General features: G+C 39.9%; 2 protein-coding genes across 2 annotated transcripts; one reads left to right on the top strand and one right to left on the bottom strand.

Moving 5' to 3' along the window:
* The first annotated feature begins 4,183 nt into the window (after positions 1 to 4,183).
* LOC131446130 (alpha-synuclein-like) lies at positions 4,184 to 12,195 on the top strand. The gene is made up of 5 exons (XM_058617152.1): positions 4,184 to 4,450; positions 4,578 to 4,607; positions 6,834 to 6,970; positions 11,020 to 11,109; positions 11,566 to 12,195. The coding sequence occupies exons 1-5, from the start codon at positions 4,330 to 4,332 to the stop codon at positions 11,581 to 11,583; spliced, it is 396 nt and encodes a 131-aa protein (XP_058473135.1). The 5' UTR covers positions 4,184 to 4,329; the 3' UTR covers positions 11,584 to 12,195.
* A 2,258-nt stretch (positions 12,196 to 14,453) lies between these two features.
* On the bottom strand, positions 14,454 to 25,058 carry nop14 (NOP14 nucleolar protein homolog (yeast)). The gene is made up of 19 exons (XM_058618197.1): positions 24,889 to 25,058; positions 23,753 to 23,935; positions 22,678 to 22,812; positions 22,122 to 22,263; positions 21,381 to 21,520; positions 21,044 to 21,172; positions 20,826 to 20,948; positions 20,605 to 20,736; positions 20,121 to 20,490; positions 19,840 to 19,970; positions 19,662 to 19,747; positions 19,394 to 19,529; positions 18,779 to 18,880; positions 18,404 to 18,557; positions 18,161 to 18,320; positions 15,371 to 15,518; positions 15,170 to 15,288; positions 14,902 to 15,057; positions 14,454 to 14,807 (listed from the first exon to the last, which is right to left on the bottom strand). Exons 2-19 carry the CDS (start codon positions 23,933 to 23,935, stop codon positions 14,711 to 14,713), a joined length of 2,643 nt encoding a protein of 880 aa, XP_058474180.1. The 5' UTR covers positions 24,889 to 25,058; the 3' UTR covers positions 14,454 to 14,710.
* Between the last annotated feature and the right edge of the window lie 344 nt (positions 25,059 to 25,402).

Raw genomic sequence — 25,402 nt, 5'->3', positions numbered from 1 at the left:
GTCCAAAGAAAACAGAAAACCTTAAAACATGTTGATTGGTTTTCGTCAAACCTGGAAATGATGATGTTCTCAAATGTCTTGTTTTGTCAAGATGATTGTCAAAATTTTTGTCAAAATGATTCACTTTTAAGGATTTCTTTGTTATCCAGAGCAAAGAAAGTAGGAAAATATTCACATTTAAGAAGCTTAAACAATCGGAAATGATGTTTTATTAATGAAAAAAGTTTCGAACCGATTAACCAATTATCAAAATAGTTGTCGATTAATTTAGTAGTCGATTAATAATTGATTAATTGTTTCAGCTCTAATCAAAACCAAACCAAAACAAACTCAAGGTACCACAAACACAACTAATTCCATTTCCACTCATGACATAATGATGTGCGATAAGTGTGATCATGTTAGTGGTTACCTTTTTTTAAATGTTAAGTGCTGACGTCTTCTGGGAGATGTGTGTCATAACAACTCACCAAATGGATGAGATATTAAAAGCCAGTTGTCACTCAAAGTAGACTTAACAGTGTCTTAACAGTCACACTGTCAGCTCATCCATGTCTGTCTGTGAGAGGGAAGCATAAAATGCACTTTTTAGACTCACTTTTAATTGTTTAACATGTTTGTCACTATCACTGACTTTCTGTATTCAAGTATAAAAAATCAGTATTGGTGTAAATACTAATAATATTTACTGTATGTCTTGTTATTTAAAACAACAATAACACACTTATTAATAGCAAAACTGAATTTTTTATGACCTACGTGGAACTGAAGACTTCACCTCTGATGCTTCCTGGGCTGCAAAGTTCAAGTCAAATTCAGGTGGAATTCTCCAGAAGCATCATTTGTTGCCTAGCAACCACAGTTCTGCTGCTCTCTCTCTCGCTCTCCCTCCCAGTTGTTTTGGTGGTAATGATCAAATAATCACGGGTTTCCACATGTCTAACCTGCTGCCCTATAACAGCTAATACTGACTTTCATCAATTCAAACAGCCTTAATAAAGTGTTATAATGCCTAACCTTAACCTAACGGTAATTCAAGTAATAGGCCTAAACTTAACCAGTTCCTCAGAAACCAGACCAGGTTTCTGGTTCCTATGAAAATGCCAGAAAAGGTGAGTGAATGAATGATGGATGAGCAACATTAATTAACTGAAAGATACAAAATGTCTCCCATGAATAATAAGGGATGTGATTAAACATTTGTCCTATAGGCCTGCTCACGATGAGATGAGCTTTTAACGCAACTGAGAGAAAATATATGACTCACAAACAGAATAAAGTGTGTATGAGTAACACATGAACAATATCAAAGTGTGCAGATACTGAAATGCTTAGAAGTATCAAGAGCATCTTCTATTGTAACGTCCGGTTCACACTCAGTAATGCTGGCTGCCAATGAGCATCTGTGTTCTGTGGAATTCTGTGTTGGTGCCTGCTGACCCAGTTTACAGGTGCATTACCACAAGCTACTCGACTGGAGTGTGGATCAATAGTTAAGGCAGAATACAATGATTTCAAATAAATCTCGAGAGACCAGAAGACTCGCCATACTGCCAAGATACTGTGACATGAGCTCTTACCACACCTCTGATGAATGGCAGTCACTGGAGACATTCTCTAATTGTTGTGTATCCATATTTTATATTTAACTTTGAATCAATATTGTAACCGGTACCTATTCACAATAAGGGTCATCATGTAAAGGTCATGCACTTCAGTGCACTAAAGGCAATAGAGCACACAAAATGGTGAATTAATTTTGCAATTTGTTTTGTGTACCATTGAAATGGGACCCAAAAAAGGGTCCCAGGAAAGTATTTTATCTTATAGGCGTTCTTTGCTGCGAAGAAATGATCAAGTAAGAGTCAATAAATGCTTCAATACTGTTTTGTTGACACAACAAATACCATTAACATAACAACATCTGTATTATATTGTATGAGCTATCAGCGAGACTCACGACTGTACACATTCATAGCATGACTCACTTCCACTGTGGCCTTTTGATGCTCAGCGCTAAAGAGAACAAATCCACACAGACCTGCTGCGTAGCTGCCGTTTACATCTCACTCACATCAGGGGAACACTGGGCAGTCCACCACTGTGGTGCTCTGTGTAATTACTCAGCTACTAATTGGTGGTTCTTCAACAGATGCATTCAGCTGAGTGATGATTGTAAAGACCTTTCTGCACCTACACACTGTGCACAACCTACGTACAGAGAGCGCTACGTCATTTGTGTGTGTGCTGGTATTGTTGCCACTGTAGGCATAAACACTGACCTTGTCAACACCATGGTGACCAAAACCTGGTCCTAATGAGGCAGAATCTCATTTCTGAGGGTAAAATTATAGCATTTAAATGTGCATTGTGATTGTAAGATGAGGTTAAAGTTAGGTTGGACTTGTTTTGTACGTTTTGTAAGTACGGTATGGTACAAAAATACAAGGAGGGAGGTAATGAAATAAATCATAATATAATATCATATCAATGAATGTACGGCAAAGTTACAGGCCACTTCCTGTTTGTGGCAAAATGGCGGCTAAATCCAAAATAGCTGTCTTCCTATTGGGTAAAGTTTGTAGATCAAACTAGATGTTCAAGGTCAGTCTCTTGTGTCAAGTATGAAGTTTCGAGCAGATTATTCTGCTCAGATGAGTTTGTTAATTTACAAAATATGCAAATGGCTAAGATGGACATCAAATGGCCGACTTCCTGTTGAGTTGAGGCCATGGACCCAATAGACCTTTTTGTTCATCTTAGGTTGTTTCCACCAAGTTTTGTGAAATTTGGTGCAACTTAGTTTCGGCTTTGTCCTACCAGGTTTCACCTTTGGGGGCACTTTGGGGGCCATTTTGCACCACTTACACTTACATATTTTACAAATGCCATTTCTGATTTTCAGTCCGCTTTCACCAACATTGGGATCCTTTCGGAAAGAGAAAAAAAAATCAGTGTTGTATGTACAGAAAAGAAGGTATTGGAATTCTGAGAATTCTGATTGTGAGTGCTCAGGTCTTAAAGGAGACATATTATACCCTATTTCCCCAAGTTAAAATAGTTCCCTGGTGTCCTAATGAACATGTCTTGAAAGAATGGTGTCCACGGTTCAGAGAAGCGATCCCTCCATGCTTCTCCCAATGGTTAATTAGAATTAGAGCCAGAACAGTGAATAGGACACATAGTGTTCGGGTGAGGCTGCAGTGTCCTAACAAGAATAACTGCTCAAACCTGAGGAGCAGCTATTCTTCAAACTTGAGAATCATGAGGAACAGAAGTCCTTAAAAGACAGGTGACACAAAATGGCTGATTTTAGGGTTGTTAGGGTTAGAATTAGTTTTGTCTGAACTCTATACAAAATCTTCCCTTTTTTTGTGAAGATAAATAATTTAAGGTCAAATTTGTTAAATCATCTCCTGGGCCAGATACTGATACTGGCGGGCCACTTTTGGCCCACGGGCCACCAATTGCTGACCACTGGTTTAGGTTAATGTGCAGGGGAATGTATTCTGTCTATGAGTATACTTTTGAACATAGCTGTACAAGGATACGCGCGCGTGTGCGTGTGTGTGCTGTCTGTGCGCGCGCTCTCTCTCGCATCAGCAGCATCACTGACTATCGTCGCTCCTTCTCTTCTCCAGCACGGAGGCGTGGGTCGTGGGAGGAGGCGTCTGTCAAACCCGTGGAGCGTCTGTCCTTCTGTCTGTGTGTCCGTGTGCTTGTTCAGAAGAAGACACACACACGCACACACACAAACAATAGTAGTTTGGAGACAATAAACCGGTTTAGCAGCTCTTGTGACTGACTCTAATCCCCGCTGTCATCCCGGAACACTCGCACAGTCTCGCCTCATTAAAGGAAGTTGGAGCAAACAGGTGCGTGGACCGCGAATCTCTCTGATTTATTTCTTACTCATTTTCCTTCACTGTCTATACGTGTACATTCACAGCAGAGATTTTATGTCATGTTCCTTCTCGCACTGGAAGGCAGTGCCGCCTTTTATTTCATTTTTTTGTTTTTAAATGAGTATTATTTTTGATTGTAACCTAATAGTAAAAACCCATTCATCCCATTCATGCATTCATTCCCAGCTGTGAGCTGTAATTCCTACAGGTGGCTTTAATCTGTATAGGAGCAGCTTCTATCAGCAGCAGCTCACATGTTCCAAGAGACGGTGATAGTGGTTTCACGAATGTGTCAAGGAGAGAAGTAGGGCGGCGGCGTCGTTTAGTGTTTGTGTGTGTAAGTCGTTTTAATACCGAGTCTCCTCTTTGTTCCATCCTCGCAGCTGCGTGTGTGTGTGTGAGCGAAAGTGAGGGAGCAGCAGCCATGGACATGGTAAAGAAGGGTTTTACCAAAGCCAAAGGTGGAGTCGTGGCAGCGGCGGAGAAAACCAGGCAGGGAGTGACCGGAGCAGCTGAGATGACGAAAGATGGGGTCATGTTAGTCGGTTAGTAGGTACTGCTTCTGCTGCATGGCAAATCATTCGATGCATAGTTTTTGTCTGGGGGAAAAAAAAAAAAGTTGAATAATTATAATGGACTAATCAAGCCTCATCTGCATTCCCCCCCTTTCAGGCAACAAAACAATAGATGGTGTCTCAACAGGTAAGAGCATACTTTTCTATTTCATATTTTTCTTCATTTCAAATTGTATTTGTACATCACCAAATCTCAACATACTAGACCTTATTATGTCAAGGCATTTTCCACCTGGTGTCACTGGAGAGAAAAAATAATGAATGATGAGAGGTGGAGGACTTCAAAAAAAGGGGGAGGAGAAAAGAAAAGTGATTGAGGTAGAGATAGAAGAGAGCAGGAGCAGATTTAAATTCCGTAATATTATTTTTTGAAAGCCATTTCTAGGTAAAAGAACCACAATTTAAGTGAATGCATGTCATTAAAAACATATACACGTAGATCTTAAAGGTCCTGTGTGTAAGATTCAGTCAGTTAGAATTTCGATTTTAGTCAGACTAAGGCAATCCTAATGTTTTCCTAATGTCATGTAAAAACACGTTAGTCTGACTAAAATCGGGCTAACATACCTGGATAATCTGATTCATAGTCCGATTACTCCTGTATGTATACGCTTAGTCAGACTGGAGTTGGACTTGGTGTTCTGTGCATGAACTAAAACTTCCTCCCCGGTCTTTGACCCAGATAAGGTAGTAGGAGACGGCGTATAGAGTGCAGTACTGATGCCGGTAAGGAACAAACAACGCAATGGCGTCGATGAGATTTATGCTTTAGAGCTACAGCACGATCCATCTCGTCGTTTCGCCGTTTGTTTTTCTGATGATAAGGTCAACAGGAAACTGATTTAATGCACACTAGCTTGTAGCGAGATACAGCGCCACCTATGGAGGCGGAGTCAGACGTACATTGCCAGAAATTGTCCTCTACATATATACTCTGCGAGTTGTTCTTAGTCAGACTACGGCCTTAGTTTGATTAATTCTAACAAATGACATCACCACAATGGCCTTCGCGTACCAGAGAGGATGCTTTTCTTCTTTAATAGCACTGTACACTGTAAATACATGATGGATCAAGATGGTGGCCTCCTTAAAACAAGGCTCTTGCCTAAGGTCCATAATGAAGCCTTACTTTAAGGCTGTGAAAATAAAAAAAGTATTTTATTTTAAAGCATTTATACACATATACTATAATACTGATTTAGCATATCGAATTTAGGCAAATAAACCCATATGTGTTACACTCTGGACCTAAATTTGGAACAAAATGTCAAAAATATTGTTATTTAGTCTGAAAAAATGGTCTCTGCTTGTGTTTTTTTTTAGTTACGACTTGTATACAGACACAAAAGCAAAACGCGTATAATGTCACTGGGTTCTCCGGAGGTTAGAAACTGAGAAGCGATGTAACTCTGCAGGTGAGAATCCGTGTCATATTTCACCGCCCTGCTCTGCCTTACTCCCCGTGGGCCTCGCCATTCTTCACACACAACAAGCAGAGAGAGGCCAATGGAGACTGTGCACTGACGGCATCCAGGGAAAATGGTCTGTGGTATCCAATTCATCACAGTCAGGGATTATAAGAGAAACACAATGGCGGAGCGTCTGATTAAGTCCTCAAAATAGGGGAGAACGGACGAGGGAATGTTCATGTCAAAGGTCTGTTACACCAGTGATGTAGGACATTTAAAATCAGAGACGTTCCATAGCAAGGAGCAGCCAAATTAATCGTTTTAAGTCTACATTGGCTTGTTGAGCCCCTTATGATCCTATATCACCATAGTCCTGCCTCCTGTATCTATTTAGTAAATCATGAGGAAAAACTACAAAGATAAGTGGAGAATCATACAAAATTGAAGATTATTACTGGCTGTGATTTCTTGGTTGAGAATAGGCCAAAACGAAGCATTAGATTAGGCTAGATTTTAGTGATAATAATAACAATAGTAAACACCTACATGTACAGTAAAATGCTGGGAATTATAACAAAGTGTTCGGATAAAACTCACTTCAACAAATGTGAACCAAATTCATTGTTTAGACAATTGGAGGGTGAAACCGTCAAAGGCTTTGTTCCTGATTACATTTAAGGTGTCAACCCATTTTTCCTGTTTCAAACAGGCAAAACGAGAACAAAACAAAACTCTTTGTAACGATCCCCACTTAAAGAACACAGCTTGTAGTTAATGCAATTTCTGTAACCTGTTGACATCTATCCCAGACACTTCACTAAAGGGCAGCGCCACTTAAATTACATTTCCTCCTAATATCGGTGTAAAGTTGTCCTCACAGGTAGAATAAACCCTCCTGAATTCCCCCTCCCTTATTCTCCTCCTCCCTTTGTTTGTACATGCAGTTGCAGGTAAAACTGTGTCTGGAGTATCTCACATGGGTGGAGCTGTGGTTACCGGGGTTACGGCTGTGGCCCAGAAAACTGTGGAGAGCGCAGGCACCATTGTCACCGGACTGGTCAAGAAGGATCCAGCCAAACCGGTAAGACAGCGACATCTGAATGAAAAGGAAGAAAAAGCATTAAACCATGTATATAGAATATTTGAAAACAAAAAGACGAAATGTTCTATATATTTTGAGTACTTATATAACGCAATGCATTTCCAACACTTCAAACCCATATAAAGCTGTCGTCCTATTCGAGGAAATTGATTTGGTTTTAATGATGTCATCTACCTTTTTGGACAATTCTCCAAAGCATGAGGAAGGAAATATTCAGTATTACTACTGTAGTGAGCCACTGTGGTTGTTTCAAATATTGCATTGCGTCTATTTGACTCTAATGGATCACAATTAGTCAGTGCCGTTTGCTGCACGTTCTGCAAACGCACAGGGGAAAAAACAAACCATAATGAGAAGACAACAATTCCCATGATCCCTCACGAGTCTAGTCTGGTCAGGAGGGAGATAAAGAGTCCAACATTTAGAAAAAATGCTATGATTTTTAACATTACATCACATAACTATATTTTTTGGCCATTATTTCACAGAATGCAAGTGTCTTGCATTGACATGGATCAATGTATAGTTCAGAATTTAGACATAATTATGATACAAAATGACCTACTTCTTCAAAAACATATACTGTAGAAGTAGCCTCATTATGACTTAATATTAGAGCATATTAGAGATTGAGACCTCTGCTAAGGAGTATTTGTGTTAATATTTGATTTTGATGTAATTAACGGTGAGAGTGAACATGACTAGAGTTTAAGTGTAAAGGTCGACGTCTAATTCTAGCTCACTATGATCTGTCAGTGACAGCAGGTGTAACGAGATCATCACCCAGTGATCTGAGATTATCAAATTAGATTGAATCATTTCCAAAGTGTTTATAAGTCAAATGTGACGCTGCCTCGTCGTTCAAACTACCAAACGTGATATATTGTAGGTCTCGTCGGGACTGTCACACTGGCAACACTGACCCCTTACATATTCATACACTGTTGCCATGGTAACACACTCACCCAGATGCTCACTGCATATACACTTTGTGCACAAATGCAACCGTTTCATCCACATTGTGCTCCTATTTCGTGATATATTTCTTTCTCTTAAGGGTGAGAGAATTTCGCTTCAAACTTAAATGACTCAACATGACGGACACAAACCCATTTGGAAATCGTACTTTAACGCTCGTTGATCGATTTGCTGCCACTGGCTGTCGGCTATTAATCGCCGCGGTGTCACGTCGGCCTCCTGACCTTGAGTTATTTTCATCACTTCTGCTTTGAAATGAAAAAGCCATGATGTAACCTATCGTTGGTGCGACAGCTCGGCTGCTCTTTTGTCTTAATGAGCAGCCGTTGAACGTTTAGCAAATGTGAACATATCTTTCTATTTTACTCTAGATTTTGTAGCCATAGTCCAGATTAGGAAATGTGGGCATCCGTCAGAGTGGAGGACTTATATAAAAAAAAAAAAATAGGAGGTCTTGTGGTTTTATCTAATGCACACAAAAGGACGGTGAGGGGGGGAGAATGTGCCAATGGATAAAAAAAGGGAACAAATGAAACATTCACAATCATCTGCTAAAACAATACAAAGAAAAATAAAAACAAAAATGCACCCATAATTCCACTTTGATTATCACACCAGTGAAACATTCACACATTCATAGTCATATTTCCAGATTGATAGTGTTAAACTTGGATTTAATTTGATTTCCTGTAATAATGAGCTGCTCGTCTCATCACCTCGTTCTGTGATTAGCAGGAAATAAGTCAGTCAAACGTTTCCTTTGGCTCGTCGACTGTGTTTGTTTGCGACGCTCTCGCTCTCCTGTTCTGTTATTAGCAGGAAAAACATGGGGGGAATGAAGGAATCAACAAAATCAGCAATAACGCACCGATGTGTGATTCTAGACAACAAATGGTCCTGGTCATCCTGGAGTGTGAACAGCCTCATTATGAGTAAGACAAACTGGTTCGGAAGAGCAGATAAACAGGTGGACAAACGGAGAAAATGATGGTCTGATTAAAAAGGGGGAAATCGACTAATATGCGCACACAAAGTAACAGACTGTCCTTATTTAACCATTGTTTCATGCCACTAATAATAATTAAATTGAATTAAATTGAATTGAAAATTGATGCCAGGCTTAGAGTGTCCATCATAGATTGTTTCCTGTATCTGACACACACACACACTGGCATAAAGGTGGAAAGGAGGACGCAGGGTCGTGATTAATCTCGTCATCAGTGTCAGTGATTCATCTGCTGCTGGTGACTCATATCAGGAGACGAAAGATAGAAAGACAGATGAGAAAGTGACCTCAGCAAACAGGTCTCACTGCCCCAAGTCCTTTCAGAAGCGTGCGATAACAGAGGCTGCTGCGTTTCACGTCCCCCAGGAAGTCACCTGTGCTTAGAAATCGCTCTGAAACATACAGACGACCAGCGACTGGATCACACACTTAAAAAGTACATCTTCAACTTTTAAAAATGAGATCTGACCTCAGTAGAAATTGTGTGTATCGACACATGAACGCGACTCTGAGTAAACAGGTCTACAGAGACAGAGAGTGAGTGCAACATCTGCTGTGAGGTCACATGTGCACATCAGTGCACCGTGGCTGCGCTCCCCATTAGGAAAGGTCACATCAGTGGCATCAAAGCATCCTTTGAGCTCAATAGTCAAGTCAACATTAGTTCTAGAGCACATCTAAAAACGACCAAGTGCTTTGCAGAGGTAAAGGCGCGGCAACACAATAGGCATAAAACATAAAATCAATAAAAAAAAAAATAGTGACATAATAAATGGGGGCCGCTACAGAAAATGCCCGGTTCTTTTTTAGTTGGGATTTCGTCAATCTAAAAGCAGCCTGTTCTTAGACCTCAGAGCTCAGGGATGGGGCGTGAAGATAAAGAGGGTTCAGAGAGGTAAGATGATGTCAAACCATTAAAAAAAAACAACAATAATATTTTAAAATCAATCCTAATAGGAATAGGAAGCCAGTAGCAGTAGGAGCAACACAGGTGATGTGATGCGCTCTCTTTTCTTTTTTGCCTGGACGAGCTGGAGTCGCTGCACAGATGACCGGTCTAAACCAACATGGAGAGAATTACAATAATCCAGCCGATAAAAGCATAGATTAGAGTCTCTAAGACCTTGTGAGGGAGATGGGTCTTCACCTTGGCGACGAGCCCTAGTTGAAAAAAGAGGGACTGAGATTATATAGGAGAGCCATCACCCTGACGTCATGCTCCTTCATTAGCACTTCCAGCCTTTCTCAGCAGCCCACTCGCACCAAAGTGACCGTCAGTTATCATAATGACTGTTGTGAAATTATTGTAATTAGGTGGTAAGAGCGCAGTGAAGTGTGTGTGCATTTGTGTTTGTTTTTCCATCACTGCTTCCAAGTGTGTGTGCTGTGGCCAAGTGGACACTGGTCACACATAATAACAAGCTGAGCTCACATGTTGAGCTTCACAGTTGACAGAGGTCACCTGTAACCAGGATGATAGCAGCTGTCACTGACAGCGGTGTCTAATTATAAAATCATTTACAATATAGAGCTACAGACGTCATGTGACTCGGTTTCTATCCACTAGAGGATGATTGGACAGATAGATTTTTTTGTCCCAATCTGGTCCTTCTGACAATCATGGGTGCTTCTGATTTGAGGCCGATATGAACAGATAATCTGGCCTAATTATCCTGTAGTGTAAGGGATTAAAAGACACCCAAGTCTTCCTGATTTCAAATCCTAGGTATGGCTGTGGTTCACTGTCTGGCCTTAGACAGGGACATACAAATTCTCCCATTTACCAAACTCATCATAACATTATTCTAACTCAAACATGACTTTCGACAGGATTTGATGATCAATCATAAATCACATCTGTATCTAGGCGTCACAGTGGCGAGGAGGTGCATCTGTGTTTGTTCTGCTGATTATTTCCTTGAGTAACTGTTTATAAAAATGTCCTTTTTACTGATGGACAGTCCAAAAACAATGAAATATTCAGTTTGCTGTGTAAGAATAAGAGACATGTAGCCGACCTGCTTCGTCCTTTTTTCCCCCCCAGACTGATGACGCTGCCGCTGCCGCCGCCGCAGTAGAGAACGTGGCAGAGTCACCGGTGGATACTGAGCCTGCTGACGCTGAAGCTACTGAGGTAAGACAATAAATATGTAGCTGCAATTGATCACTTCACAGACAGACAGACAGACAGACAGCGAGAGAGACACGTTTGTTTTTCACAGGTTGTAAATACTATATATAGTCAAATCAGCAATAACAAGACTGAAGAATTAAGGGGGAAACAGGAACCTTTATCATTAGATTGTTGAAATAGTTATCTATACTGATGTTTTAATCTATAATGCACATATAATGGCGAGATTGTCCAAAAATGTTGGGAAACAATATAAAAAAAGCCATAATTCTGAGATTAAGACAGGATTCTGACCTTAAACTCAGAATTCTGGTGTTTTTTTCCTGAATTTTGGTTACCAAAACAATGTTCATGTGTGGCCCTAATCTGATCCAAAGCTAAAAAAAAATGACCAAAACTATCTAAATGATCACATGACAGTGAGTTTCACACAGTGTCCCCTCTTCTTTTTCTCAGGAGGACTCCGACGACTGAGAGCTTCACAATCAAAGATCAGCGAAAAACATTCCATGTCGCTCTGCCAAGTCCCGTCGTGCCTCGTTTTGGTCCTTTATGGAGTCTGTGCGTGGTGTCTGTGTGTGGTTTGTTCTGTGTGTGCGTGCGTTCAGCGGAGTAAATGTGTAACTGTTGTATGGAAAGTGAGATTAAGTGTGTGTGTGTGTGTGTCATTTGAGACCAGCTGTCATTTACAGTGACTCCCTCCCACTGAGAAGGCCACCTGGTCACTGCATGCGTGTGTGTACGTGTGTTTTCTGTGTGGTCAGTCGCTGTAACGTGGAAAAACCACCACGATTTACCACTTCAAAACACCTAAGTGTCTCAAAATAAATCAAATATTTCCAGAGATCTGGTTGAGATTAAATCAAAAGGATATTCTCTCTTTTTGTTTGTGAGCTGTCACTGTTTTTGTTTCTTGTTTGTTTTTTTTGCGGTGGAACAAATTTTGTGCGTTCATACTCTTTAAGCTATTGCTGCTATAAAAAAAATGAATGAATAAATATATATATATAGATATCATCATGACTGGACTTTTGAAAAACAAGAGCATGTAAACTATTAAGTGTTGAATAAAAAACGTGAAAAATCCTTGTTTTTCTTGACTTTTTTTTTTTCTTAAATCGCTGTGTTGACATGTTTGCAATGCGACCGATATCCAAGGTTATTATAAAAGTAATGAAATAACGTAAACTAGAATTGGAAAAAAACATTTTCAATAACTGAAATAAAGATAAAAACTACAGTTTATGAAACAAACAAGATAAACAAACTGAATTGTGTTTATAAAACTAAAACTAACCAAAATTGTAGCAAAAAATGTGCTTAGTTTTCGTCTTTGTAAATTAATATACATAATCGCATAATATATTATGCGATATTGGTCGCATAATATATATAAATTAATATACATAATAATATACAATTTCATCGCAGAACAACACATTCTAAAGTGTTTTTAAACACACCACATCCAAATATCTTCAATCTCTGAATGTAGGGAGCTTTACTAGAGCCGTACCAATTCTGTTTTTTTTTTTAAGAATGAATATGTGTTGACATAAGCCGACAACATGCAGCAACACAGCAATAATCATGTATTGAGCATGTGCTTATGAACAGGTTGTGGTTTTAAAGATTTCATTATCCTACATGGATGGGTATTTGTAAAATATACTAGGCTACATTTGTTTTTTTGGTGCATTTTCATTAAAGCAAAATGTCTTTTGACGCTGGATTTAACACAAGTTATTATTATTATTATTATTATTATTATTATTATAATAGGCTCCAGTATGTAATAAGACAGAGGAAATTGACACGGATCAAAAAATAATTTGCAAACTCCCATTGCATCCCTCCACCTGTGCTGCTCCCTGAAAACAAAAGTTTGGTATTTTTGCTCATTTATTCTCAAGTAAATTAATAACAACATGAAAACCTCTTGTGTAACGAGTGTCACATTTCAGTATAAAAGAACTGTGGAGTATAATCCATACCTGTGGAGCAGCTCCAGATAGGAAACAGTGGAGACATACAGGATTGTTGGATATTAGGCCGTGTAAGATGAATAAGTTGAGTGGAGGCTCATCAGCAGAGGAATGCTGCTCTTCAAGGCGGACGCAAGGCCCCGCAGGCGTTAAATCACGAGTGTGAGCTTGAATTAAAGAAATTGTTGACGCTCTACCTGCTGAGAAAAGGAGAAGCTGAGAACCACATCATCTAAAGCAGGCGGAGGAGATTTTGACTTTTAAATGCAGAGTGGGGGATATTTCAATACTTTGTTGGCTGTTCCAACACATCCACACATTTACCAGCACTAGAAACTAAACCATTCAAGTTTGAGCAGCACTTCCTGTCAGACTAGTCAAGCCATTCCTTTTAAAGTCTATTTCCTGTTTAAATCACACATGTCATGTGAGCATGGTATGACCTCATAATACTTACTTGGCCTTAATACAGAACCCAACTGTAGATTAATGTATTATCCTTAATGGAACTATTAATGTATTAAAAGGTGAATTATAGATTAAGTCCATAATAACTTTTCATCATAATGAAAATCAGGTGATTAAGAGACAGAGAATGACACCTCTGCTCCTTGTCTGCGCTGTTTACAGCAAACTGGGTCCCCTTGGCGGAATGATTGCTACTCCAGCACCAGCAACAACTGCCTGAGCTGCAAAGAAAGCTAAAGACAAGAGAGTCAGACATTAAACGCATCAGCAGAGGATCAGAGAGAGAAAGATTACCTCAGGTCGTCCATTCCGTGCTGATCAGGCGAGAGGACATTCCCATAACACAGGTATTTTAATCATCTGTGGATAAAACTCAACAGGACACCACACACACCCACTCAACCATCATTTCCAACTCCTACCTTCACAAAGGAGATTCAAAAGTATGAAATGCAATAAAGCCCGCTTCAGCAAAAGCCTAATACCTTTTGCTGAATCTCCACCCTAAACAAAACAAAGCCATATATGTCATGTACATTGTGTGTGTGTGTGTGTCTGATCTTTTCATGTTCTGCAACATGTACAGAAATTGTGAAAACCAATTTCACCAATGGGACAATAAACGAACTAATCTAACTTTTTTGCAGCTTTAAAAGATGCTGTTGGTCCATTTTCGCTTTAAATTCATCTTTTGAAAAGAAAATCATATGCAGTGTTCCAAGAAGAATAGCCATGCAAACCTGTGTGTCTTTGTTTTGTTTCTGCCTGAACAGAAATCCCAGTTGTACATAAAGAAATTACTTTTAAAATTTAATTAGATTTGTAAATGACTTTGTTTCTTCCTTGAGTTTGTCTCCTCACATTTTTATCACGACTAAACATCGGACACCATTAAAGATAAAAAGACATTTATTTTTCTGATGGAACAAAAAGGGAACTATCTGCAGTCAAATGTCTACACCAGAATACTTAACAACTCGATCCCGACAGCTAGTATTTAACTGTATAAAATGCATGTTAACAAGTTGAGTTTGTCGTCATGATCAAACTGGATCTACACAGTTCCTCACATTTGAACCTTGCACACGCAAAGCTGAACACGAGTCTGTATGACAGGGAAGAGAAGACGGAGAAAATCATCCCCCTCTTCACTTCCTCTTCCTCTTCTTTAAGGCCTTCCACTCTCCCTCCTGAGTGGCCAGGCTGCCCATAAGATCCTTCACCTTCCTCTTTCTCTCAGCATCTCTAAAACAAAGGAAGTGGAAAATGGTTAGAGGCCTTTTACCACAAATACTATAATTCGCACACATGTGTGAAAACTTTCACGTTTCATCTGTACCTGCTCATGACTTCATTGAGCTTCTCTGTGGCCAGGAAGCGCGAGTCCTTCCTGATCTCCCTCAAAGCTCCTTTGAACTCCTTCTTGTATTTGTGTTTCAGTCGCTCCTGCTCTTTCTGCTCTTTGGTGCTGCCACGCTTCTTCCCGTAGTCCAACCTAACAGATATGAAAAAGGCTGGTGAGATATCTTTTAAAAAAAAAAGGAAATACGTATGTTTAATTCTTGCTTCTGGATTTTGACACAGTCTTAAAGCACATGACTGCTTACACTTCAACAATCTTGGGAGTGAGCAGCTTCAGAGGGATAGGTTTCTTCTTCTCAAACACTAGTGGATTGTTAGTGACTGAAACACTGCTGATGACCTCCAGGATCGTACTGTGAAGCTCCTGCCACAGCAAACAACAAACATTAATGCAACTGAAAAAAGAAAGACTGGGACAAATGAGTCTGTGATAGTCTGTTACAAACCTGTAAAGGCTCTGGTAACGTTTGAGCTAAAAGATGTTTGAAAAGCAGCGTTCTGATCGGTTGGAAGATGTGTGGAAAGGATGTGAGGTCTTTGTAAAGCAGGCAGCAGCGCTTCACCAAGTCCAGGCAGGTGGACAAACACATCAACCTGTGGAGAGAGAAACAGAAACACAGATTCATTTTATTATTAGATCACCTGGCAAACTAATCAGTGCCCATATGTTGGAATACGTTAGCATTAGAATCTAAATTTCATGTTACAGCAGTGCAAGTAGTGCTTTTGTTCACTCTAACCCGCCCAGACTATTTCTCTCTCTCCAGCTATGGCTTCTACCAACACACTGACAAAGGCATTGAGGACAATCACATCTGTACAGCATTAAAAAACATGTTCTCATGAACAGACATGACATTTGTGTGTATTGGCATAGCACGGAAAAATTAGATCTAATCGTCAGCGATGGCCACTGAGAGACCAAATCTCTCAGAGCAGATGTTAATACATAAGCGACACTGATGAAATAACAGTGAGGTACATTGACTACGTCTTTTATCAATATCTTAATATTCAGTCTTTCCCTAATATCAACTCTGCTATATACTATATGGATGAAGAAACACAAACTGCATATAAACGTGGACGTAGCCGTTTTAATGGATGCGATGAGCAAACGTCTGATTTGATTTATATCGTCCGTGCACATTTCTCTGAGCAGTAAATGGTCTCAATCTACTAGTTTCAGGTCTTCTTACATACAACATGATGTAAAGTATGTTCCCATTTAAAAGGAAAATAGACAATAACACATAGTGCATATGAGCGGACACCATTGGGATTGACAACGAGCACTGGTGGCTGGTTTAAAAAACCAAAATGACGCGAATCAAATTGCTTCACTGCTTCACAATGGAAGTCACTGTGACTGTGAGGATTTCAAATCCAATCCATGTATTCATCTTAACACATTGAGACACACTTCTGCCTTAGAGCATTGTTTGCACTCCGTCATCCCCTCTCTCCTCCCTGAGGCCTCGCTGCATCACCCGGGCACTAATTACCACAGCTACCACACATTGTTTACAGCTCTGTCTGTCTGTGTGTGTGCGTGTGTGCGTGTGTGGGGCCTGGAGGAAACGCAGATATTAGAAACTGGCTGAGCACCAGGTGCAAGGAACACATGTGTCACTATGTTCCCTTAGAGTGTGGAGGAGACTGGACTAGATCAGGCCACAACATGTAGGGGGGGTTTATTGGCAGAAATGTAATACACTACCTGTATAAGTGTACGATCACTTCAGTACAAAAACAGTTCACCGTATTTCCCTGATGCTCTTGGGAGAGGGGAGCGAAGGAGTCGTCTGTTTGTGACAATCTGAAGTCTCATTAGAGGTCATTAATTCTTACAAACTGGTCCTTTAAGATGATTAACAAAAAGAATATTTGGGGCAACAAGACCCAGTCTGTGTCATGAGTTTAAAGACTGTATAGATAAAGTTGCTTTTAAACGAATGCCATGGATACATTTAAGTTTATAAGTATTAAAATTTGTTGACTACAAATAAAAACGTTTATTCTCACAAACTGTGCACAGCCACGGTTCGGTGCAGCCTGTTTGCAAGCTCTGCTTTGTGCCCACACACCACCTGCTGTGTGAAACCAGGCTGGCCGCTCATCACAGTCACATGAGGAGAACGTTTACAGCTTAACCCATTAAGTCTGTACAGGTACTGTAATAAAATGTAAAATGAGGTAAATGTGCTTGAGGTTTGCCTCAACAGAAACACAAATAAGTCTTTTTCTTCACGTCTATAAATTAATAATTCCTCTCACTTCGTCACGTGTCATCGTGAGCTAGAACAAACACGATGAGACAAAGGCTTTTCTCACACTTCGTGTTCCTCCCTCTCTTCCTACTGTGCCTATAATTGTTTCCAGGCAGGTGGTTCGTCCATTTATTATTATATGTTGTTTTTTTTCCCACACATACATCCACAGATCAGATTTAAATACAAATGTGTACACAGATCATGTTTTAATTCTAAAATCATTTTGAAGTAGTAGTGACCTGATAAGAATTCAAACGTGAAAACTGATCTATCAATGTTGTCATCGGACTGTTTGAAGGACAGGTCCAAAACATAAACTTGTTAGTTGCTGAAATGATTACTTTTGTCTGTGATGACTGACAAATGTTTTTTTTTACATACAGTTGAAGCTAATGACCTAATGAAACTTGAGCAACTTGGGAAAAATCTGGCTTAAAAGGAGAAAGTTTCCACAGAGTGTATTTCACTGCTTAGCTCTGGTATGATATGAAGATGTGTGTCATGTTTTTGGAGTTAATAAGAATTGTTTTATATTATGGTTAATTTAGTTCATTTCTTTATTCAAAAAACTGAAGTGTAAAAAAGAGAGCCAATTTCACACATGAATTCCAGAGAGTGGTGTCCAGAGAATTGGGTCTGGAGATTCTCCACGGTTTCTAGTTTGGATCCGACAAACACAGCAGGACATTTTGTGGGTGAGACACTTTCACAACAGCAGGAAATCTTTAGAGAATCCAGATGGGAGGATGACGCCTGGCTTACCAGGAACCAAGACATTTTCACTTTCACATTCACTCACTTTCCGCTGCTGCGCTCACATGAGCTCACTTAGACCTTATCCAGACATTATACTAGAGAGCTGGCAAAACAATATGGAGAATGTCTGGAGCCACTTTTGCAGACATTCGTGAAACTCTGGAGTTCAACTTCCCTATGCATATTTCCCATCCACTATTTCCTTACCTGTATTGGTCTCTGTCCAGGTCTGTTTTGAGCTCCAGGTGTTGGGTAGCAGACAGTGGCAGTTCCTTCTTGCTCCATTTCTTGCAGGACTCAACATCCGATAACACCAGCAGATCATTTTTCTTCCCAGACGACCTGAAAGGCGGCACCACGGCGTAACCTGCAACATGACGTCGATGTCTGTGAGCTTACAAATAAATACAATAACAATAACATGACAGTCTTGAGGAAACATGTGGCTACCTAGAGAGGACTTGTCCTTGACTGCCAGGTGTAGCGTTCCAGCCAGGAAGTTAATGAGCTCAGGTAAGAAGCGCTTTGAAAAAGAGACGTACTCCACTGCCAGACAGCAAAGCACTAAACCAGATGTAACGTCCTGCAATGACCTCACTGGACACTGAGGATTCACAATCGGAGGCAAAAGCACACAGAGGTATAATTATGGCAACTGAAATATTACAAATAAAGCACAGGAAAAATTCTGTTATAAATCACTTAAGTATATATTCCATGAAAATGATGTTGTATTTCAGTATAATAAATAAGTGAAACTGTCTGAGGGATGTTTTAGGAGAAAAGCACTGAATAGAATAATGATTACTAAGCCAGATTGTATACCTTGGTAAGAGCCTGGCTAATGTATAGCAGCGCTGGAGTTGTGACAGGGTGCCTGAAGTCAGAGGTAGGAAACAGCAGCGCCGTCACCTTCAGGTAGATCAGCTTGAAACGCACAAAAACACAAACATTAAAAAAGACTGTGTTAATCATATTAAGAGAGAAGCTGATTTCAAATTTCCCCCCGGTGGGTGGCGGAGAATCATCTCCCTCAGCTTCATAATCCACACAACTCCATGTGGCACGTCAAAGAGTTATGACGAAAAAGGTTTCAAAACTGAAAAGTATAACCTTGATGAAGGGATTTTTGTTGTGAGGCCACTGGACATGTATAAATGAATGTATGCATAAAAAAAAAATCTCCTTTAACTTTCAAATGCTGACTGACTATTGGACAGTCTATGGATCAATAAAAACAATGAACAACACAGATCACACCATCTAAACATCAGCAATATTCCATATACCATCATTAATAATAGAAACAAACATCAGACAATCTTTCTATTTGTGAATAGCTGCAAATTACATAGCTCATTTTTTGCAAACCTATTTTAAATCCATGCGCATAAACACTCTTTATCCATGTTTATAGTCCTAACAGCAACTAATCCATACCATGTCTAGGGCTGGGAAAGCACCATGCCCTTTGACCTCAAGCTCTTCCTCCAGGCTGTGACCAGCATCTGCAAAAAAGCCCTGCATGGACGTACAGGCTGCTTCAGGGAACATCTGACAGAGGGTATACAACTCTCTATGGAGAAATAATAAAAACAGTATCATAACAGTGAGTATAAGAGTTAAAGAAACATTGAAAAAAAAAAGGAAAGTACTAAATATTAATATTCAGATTTGAGGAAAAACATAAATCACTTTCTGGACTCACGGTATGAGTTTATCTATGGTGCTGAGTTCAGGTGGACTCCAAGTGGCCAGTTCTCCAACGTACTCCAACAGAAAGCCAAACAGTTTCTACGACAGGGCGGACATAAACCGTTTGCATATTAGTTGACCACAAGTGTACCTCTTTCATTTACAAATGTAAGACCCATTTCATATTGTACCTGCAGCTTAAGCTTGTTGCCGACAGCTAAGCTCGGGTGGTTGCACTTCTGAGTCCTGGCCACAATGAGGCGCTGGTTGTCTGGGGTGTGGCCACAGAGCAAATCTTTCAGGTCGCTGTAGCTCTCTGGAGCTGGAGGAACATATACAGTATTATGTACACGGAGAATGATGAGAATAAGTACTGATCTACACAAAGGCTGTAATCAAGAAAGACCTTTTTTGAAAGAAAAAAAAAATCCAAGTCGACTTTCTTTTTAAATCCACTTCAGTCTATATTTACCAGTGAATGTGTATGGGAGCTCTGCTTTAGCTGCCTCCTGTTGAGCCTTCATCTCCTCTTGGTTCAGGCTCTTCTGCTGTGTGGCATTGTTCTCTTCATCATCCTGTTTTCTCCCGTCATCCTCACTTTCTTGCTCAGAGTCCAAGTCAGAGTGGCCATCTTCTCCTTCTTCTTCACTGCTGCCCTCCTCCTCCTCCTCCTCCTCCTCGCCCTCTTCCTCCTCATCCACTTCTTCCTCTTCCTCTTCTCCTTCTTCGTTTTTTTCTCCATCTTCATCTTGCTCCTCTGCCTCCGATTCATCATCCTCACCACTCTCTCCCTCTTCTCCATCTTCACCTCCGCCCTCTTCTGCAATGTTCCATAGACCATCCTAGAGATACAAAATGAAACACGCTCTGGATTAAACTTTCAATCATCGAACAAAGTGAAGAGTATTAAAGAAGGAAAATAACTCACACAGCCATCACACTGTGTTGTCTTATACCTGATAAGCCAGAGTCTTCTTATCATCTTTATCCAGAATGAAACCGTCATTAAGGTCATCTGCAGACATGTGGATCTGTGTTGGTGCACTGCTGCCAGCTTCCTCGCCCATCATCCTCCTCAGACGGTCTGACTGGAAAAGCAAGGAACAAAAGAACATTACAGCACACAGATAACAAAAAAAAGAAGTTAAATCTGTACAGCTGCACACAGTAAATTTACCTCCAGCTTCTGCAGCTTCTCCCTCTCCTCCCTGGCAAGCTCCTCTGGGGTCTTCATTTTCTCTGAGGGCTGAGCCTTCATCTCAAAGCCGAGTTCCCTGACCCTCATGTCGTACTCTTCCAGCTGGAAGCCACAGAAGAGGAGAGAAAAGAAAAATCAACCTCTCTCACTGGTTTAAAAAAATTCTGCTTTCTGCTGACTTATTGGGGTGTTTCTACCTTGGGCTTCTCCTCCTCTTTTTCAGCTTTGGGTGTCTTCTGCACCATCAGCATCTGGATGCTCTTCCAGTCCTGATCCAGCTTTTCAGTCAACTCCTGTGCCTCCTCTTTCTGCGCCTGCCGTTCCCGCTGAGAAAGAAAATGTAAAAGTTAACCATCTGGAGTCAAAACATTTTGCCACAATGTGACTACAACCACAACAAAAACACCAGCCTAAAGCAAGATTATCACATTTGTTAACTTATACTGACTCATTACAATAGAATGATGACATCAGTGTGGACCCAAATACATGTGATAAGGAGTATCCATCTACAGAAGCATGTTACCAGCTCACCTTCTCCTGCTTGGACTTCTGGATGAGCTCCTCTATGAGCTCCTGTCTGGATTTGGCTCGCTGGATTCCCTCCTCGTCAGGCTGATCACTTTTCCTTCGAAGGAGGCCTCCTCCTCCAAAGTGGGAGGCAGTCAGCTCAGCTGGGTGAGAAAAAGAAACACTTTTGTCACCATAATGTTTCAGCTCATTTTTAACAATAGTGGTGACAGTATTTCAGTGTCCTGGCCCTGTCCCAGTGGCCAAGAGAATAACAAGGGTCCAAGCAAGGCTTACAGGGGACAAATGTAAATATTTGTCGGTAACTCAGTATTGGTACAATTCTGGTCAAAAATCACTGGATCAGATATCAGAAATAGAGGAAAGTTAAATCTAATATTATCTTTAACCTTTAAATATCACTTGACTATTTCATTAAGGAACACAGGTGGTAAACGCATTGACACATTGAGTGTGTATTAGTTTTTGTTTAGAATTAGTAAAATAAAGACCATATTGATTGGTACAATATCACAACATTGCTTATCTACTGATACTAAATATCAAACAGGAAAAAGTGGTGTTTAGCTTCCCTGAATATTAGCACAGAATGTGTTCTTCTTCTTTCACGATAAAACTGTACAATTTCTCTTAACATCATAATGAACTTGAAGCCAAAATGCTATTTCAGCTTCAAGTAAACATTTGCAAGCCAAACCATATTTGGCAATTTTTCAAAGAGTTAATAACGTGCTCTATACTCACCAGACAAAAGTCCTTTCTCTTCTGACTCATCATCACTATTCAAATTATCATTGAATTTCTCCATTTCGGCCAGCGACTGTCCGTAATGAGTCAGCTCCTCCTCCTCATTCAGGTTGTACATGTCCTTCTTGTCATGGGCACGCTGAGAGACGATAATATTACAGGCCGTTAACCGATCATACCCCATTTTAGTTTAGTGGTTACAGATCAGGATAAACAACCACATATCTCAGACACGAACATTGCTTGTGTTAGCTCTCGTTTTCTTAATGTTGACAGGGTGACATTTTCTGTGTTCAAAGGGTTTTGTCTCATTATTTTTTTTTTAATTTTAGAGTTGGTTCATTAATATGGCAGGAAAAGCTGATGCAAAGAAAAAAAAATATTAAAACAAGATTAAAACTGATAAACAACATTATTTATTTATTTTTATTTTATGATTTATGAAGGCCAGAGCTACAGAATGAAGTCAAAGCCTCAGATAGTGCTTACTACTGCTGCTGTCTGGGCTTTATGTCGACTGTGCCAGTAAAAATGTTTTGACAACATCACTAACCTGTCTCTCTATTGCAAACCTCTGTAGAATTTTGTCTTCTGGTGCCATCTTGGTGTCGTACTCTCCCAAGCGTCTGTCGATGAACTTGCTGGACTTGTTCTTCTGTTTGTATTCTTTCAAGAGGGTTTCTTTTCTCTACAAATCAAAGAGCAACACTTTGTGTGATTCCTGTGCACCCCCTCGCAAACATTATCCTTAGGTGTAACAAGAGAAAAGTCAGGGCGTCTGCACAGATCACAAATGTATACAGTACATACAGTGAATACATAATCATAAATCATTAAGTCATACCATAAAAGAAAACAATATTCATATGTGCTTATTGAACTTGTGCCTTGTACTTTTTGGTCATGTTCTCTTTTGGTCAAAGTTCTCAGTCCCTTCTGCAGACATTCTCTCTCACAGCATGATGCTGTGAACACTGGACTTCTCAGCACAGATAGTGTTAAATTAGTCGTGAGCTGTGACACAATGCTGCCAGATATAGTGCTACAGAGAAGAGAATTTATTTTTTATTTTTTGCAAACTGTCAAATATTTTGTAATCTATTTACAATATTAATAGAAGAGGAGACGTTCCTCTTCTATATTCTGCAATACTGACAGAAAATATTCAAATTCAAAAGGGGCCATATTTGCAAAACATCCTCAGAATCTCTTCTCTTCTCTTCAATGTATGAGTTAGAAGAAAGAGAAACATGTCAGTCTCAAAGTCTGTGGCTCTGGAGTATTTCACCAAGACTTTTAGAGGTAAAACCGGGTCTCTTCTACCTGTGACAGGGAAGAGCTCATGAGGATTTCTACATCACCTAAACCTTCACGATTACTGGTCAGCTCCTACAGGTAGTTCAAGCTCATCACAAGATGAATATCTTGTAAGAAATAAAGATAAACTTTATTAAAAGCATGAGCTTTAAAAAATCATTTGACGACTTTTAAGTTCATTAGAGTGAACTCAACATATTTCAATGTTTTTGGAAATGGCAGCTCACAGAAATGTTCTTGTTGTGTGATTGCTTGCAGAGGAAAGATGGTATGGCGGGGGTGAGGTGTCAGGGCATGAGATTTTCTCTTACCTTATTAATGGCCTTGGATCGAGACACACCAGGCAGACCCACATCATGCTTGGATTTCCTCCCCAGAACTTCAAACTTCTTCCTGTTAATTTTCACCTCAAACGGGTTGTTTTTGATCTCAGTAGAGGTCTTGGTCTTACGGACCTTATCGGCAAGGCTCCTCTTCTTCTGTGGCTTCCCCATCTGTGGCAAAGTGGTAGACTATTAAGCCAACAACACTGATATTCTACAGTCATCTATAATCATGTAACCCATTGCTGCCCATTCAACCTGAAACGCATTGTACAGGATCTGAAGTTGTTCAACACACAACAAATCTCTGGAAACTTGTTCCTGTTCTTAGCATTTTATTATTGAAACAGGTCTCTCTTGAAAATGAGACCTTGTGCGTCTCAATCAGACTACCTGTATAAAAATCGATTATCTTGTTGTTCGATGATTTTCCCTTCTGACAGGACGACTCCTTTAATAACTTAAAGGATTTTTGATCTATCATGTTTTAAGCGGTGTATAATTCATTCTCAACAACATGGATCAGTGATGGACAATCCTGCATCCTTAAAGACTGGTTATGCCTCATAGACTGGGACTTGCACACATACTGTTCCACTGCCATCTGTTTTTCAACATTGCTGCTGACAGGTATTGTACATACTTTTATTGTACAGTTTATTCACTTATTTGTGTACTTATTTTAACTATTTATAGTGTACTTGTTCCCAAGATATTGTTCCCTTTGAAGTAGAGAGTTGCCACACTAAATTTCGTTATGTGTATACAATACATAATGGCAATAAAGAATTCTTGAAACCCACTGGTGTATAACAAATCAAATTATAACAGTCTGGTTGAAGGATCATCTACAGACTGAATTGTATCCATTTACCTATCCATCTATCTAGTTTCGTCTAAGAACATGGAATAATAGTCTACAGACATATATAAATGCAACGAACTCTATATATTACCTCGGTTGCACCTGCTTTAAAGCATTTATCAACACATTGATCATCAGTTATTAAAAATACACACAGCCAAGCCAAGGCAACCAGCTAGCTAGCTAATTTTAGGCTAAGTACCTTCAGTACAGCGACATTTTGTAAACAAACTAACATTATGAACCAGTCCGTGTTTACCTTTGAGTCGTGCTGACGAGTCGACTTAAAAAGTCCAGGCGGAATGTGACATGAGACACTTAGTCTCTGCCACAATCAATGTACCCTAAAATAATTAAGTTTTTACAGTAACAGTTTCCACGTTGGTTCACTGACGGTGACCAACAGCGTGCACTGCCGCGGGTCAAAGTTCAAAACAGAGACGTAGACATCCCTGGCTTCCGGTGACAAGATGCCTACAGCGCCTCTAGATGGTCATTTCTGAGTACAGCGAATGGATTACACTGAAAATATGTTGCTTTTTTTTTTTTAACAGCCACAACAACAACACACGAAGGAGTCTTCATTGGTTTATGCAATAAGAAAATATAACACGTTTCACAGACACTAAAAAAACTCTGTTAACCATGACTGAGGCTGTAAACATGTGATTGTTTGATCCAGAATCCAGAGAAAGTATACAATTACTAAAAAACTGTATAATTTCCCTGTTGTTTCCTTTCAGTAAGTGTATTCTTTATTGTGAAATAAAATA

The sequence above is a fragment of the Solea solea genome, chromosome 19, assembly GCF_958295425.1.
Source record: "Solea solea chromosome 19, fSolSol10.1, whole genome shotgun sequence".
NCBI lineage: Eukaryota > Metazoa > Chordata > Actinopteri > Pleuronectiformes > Soleidae > Solea > Solea solea.
Note: the sequence above shows the minus strand (reverse complement) of the source record. Positions and strands in the feature narration are given on the sequence as shown.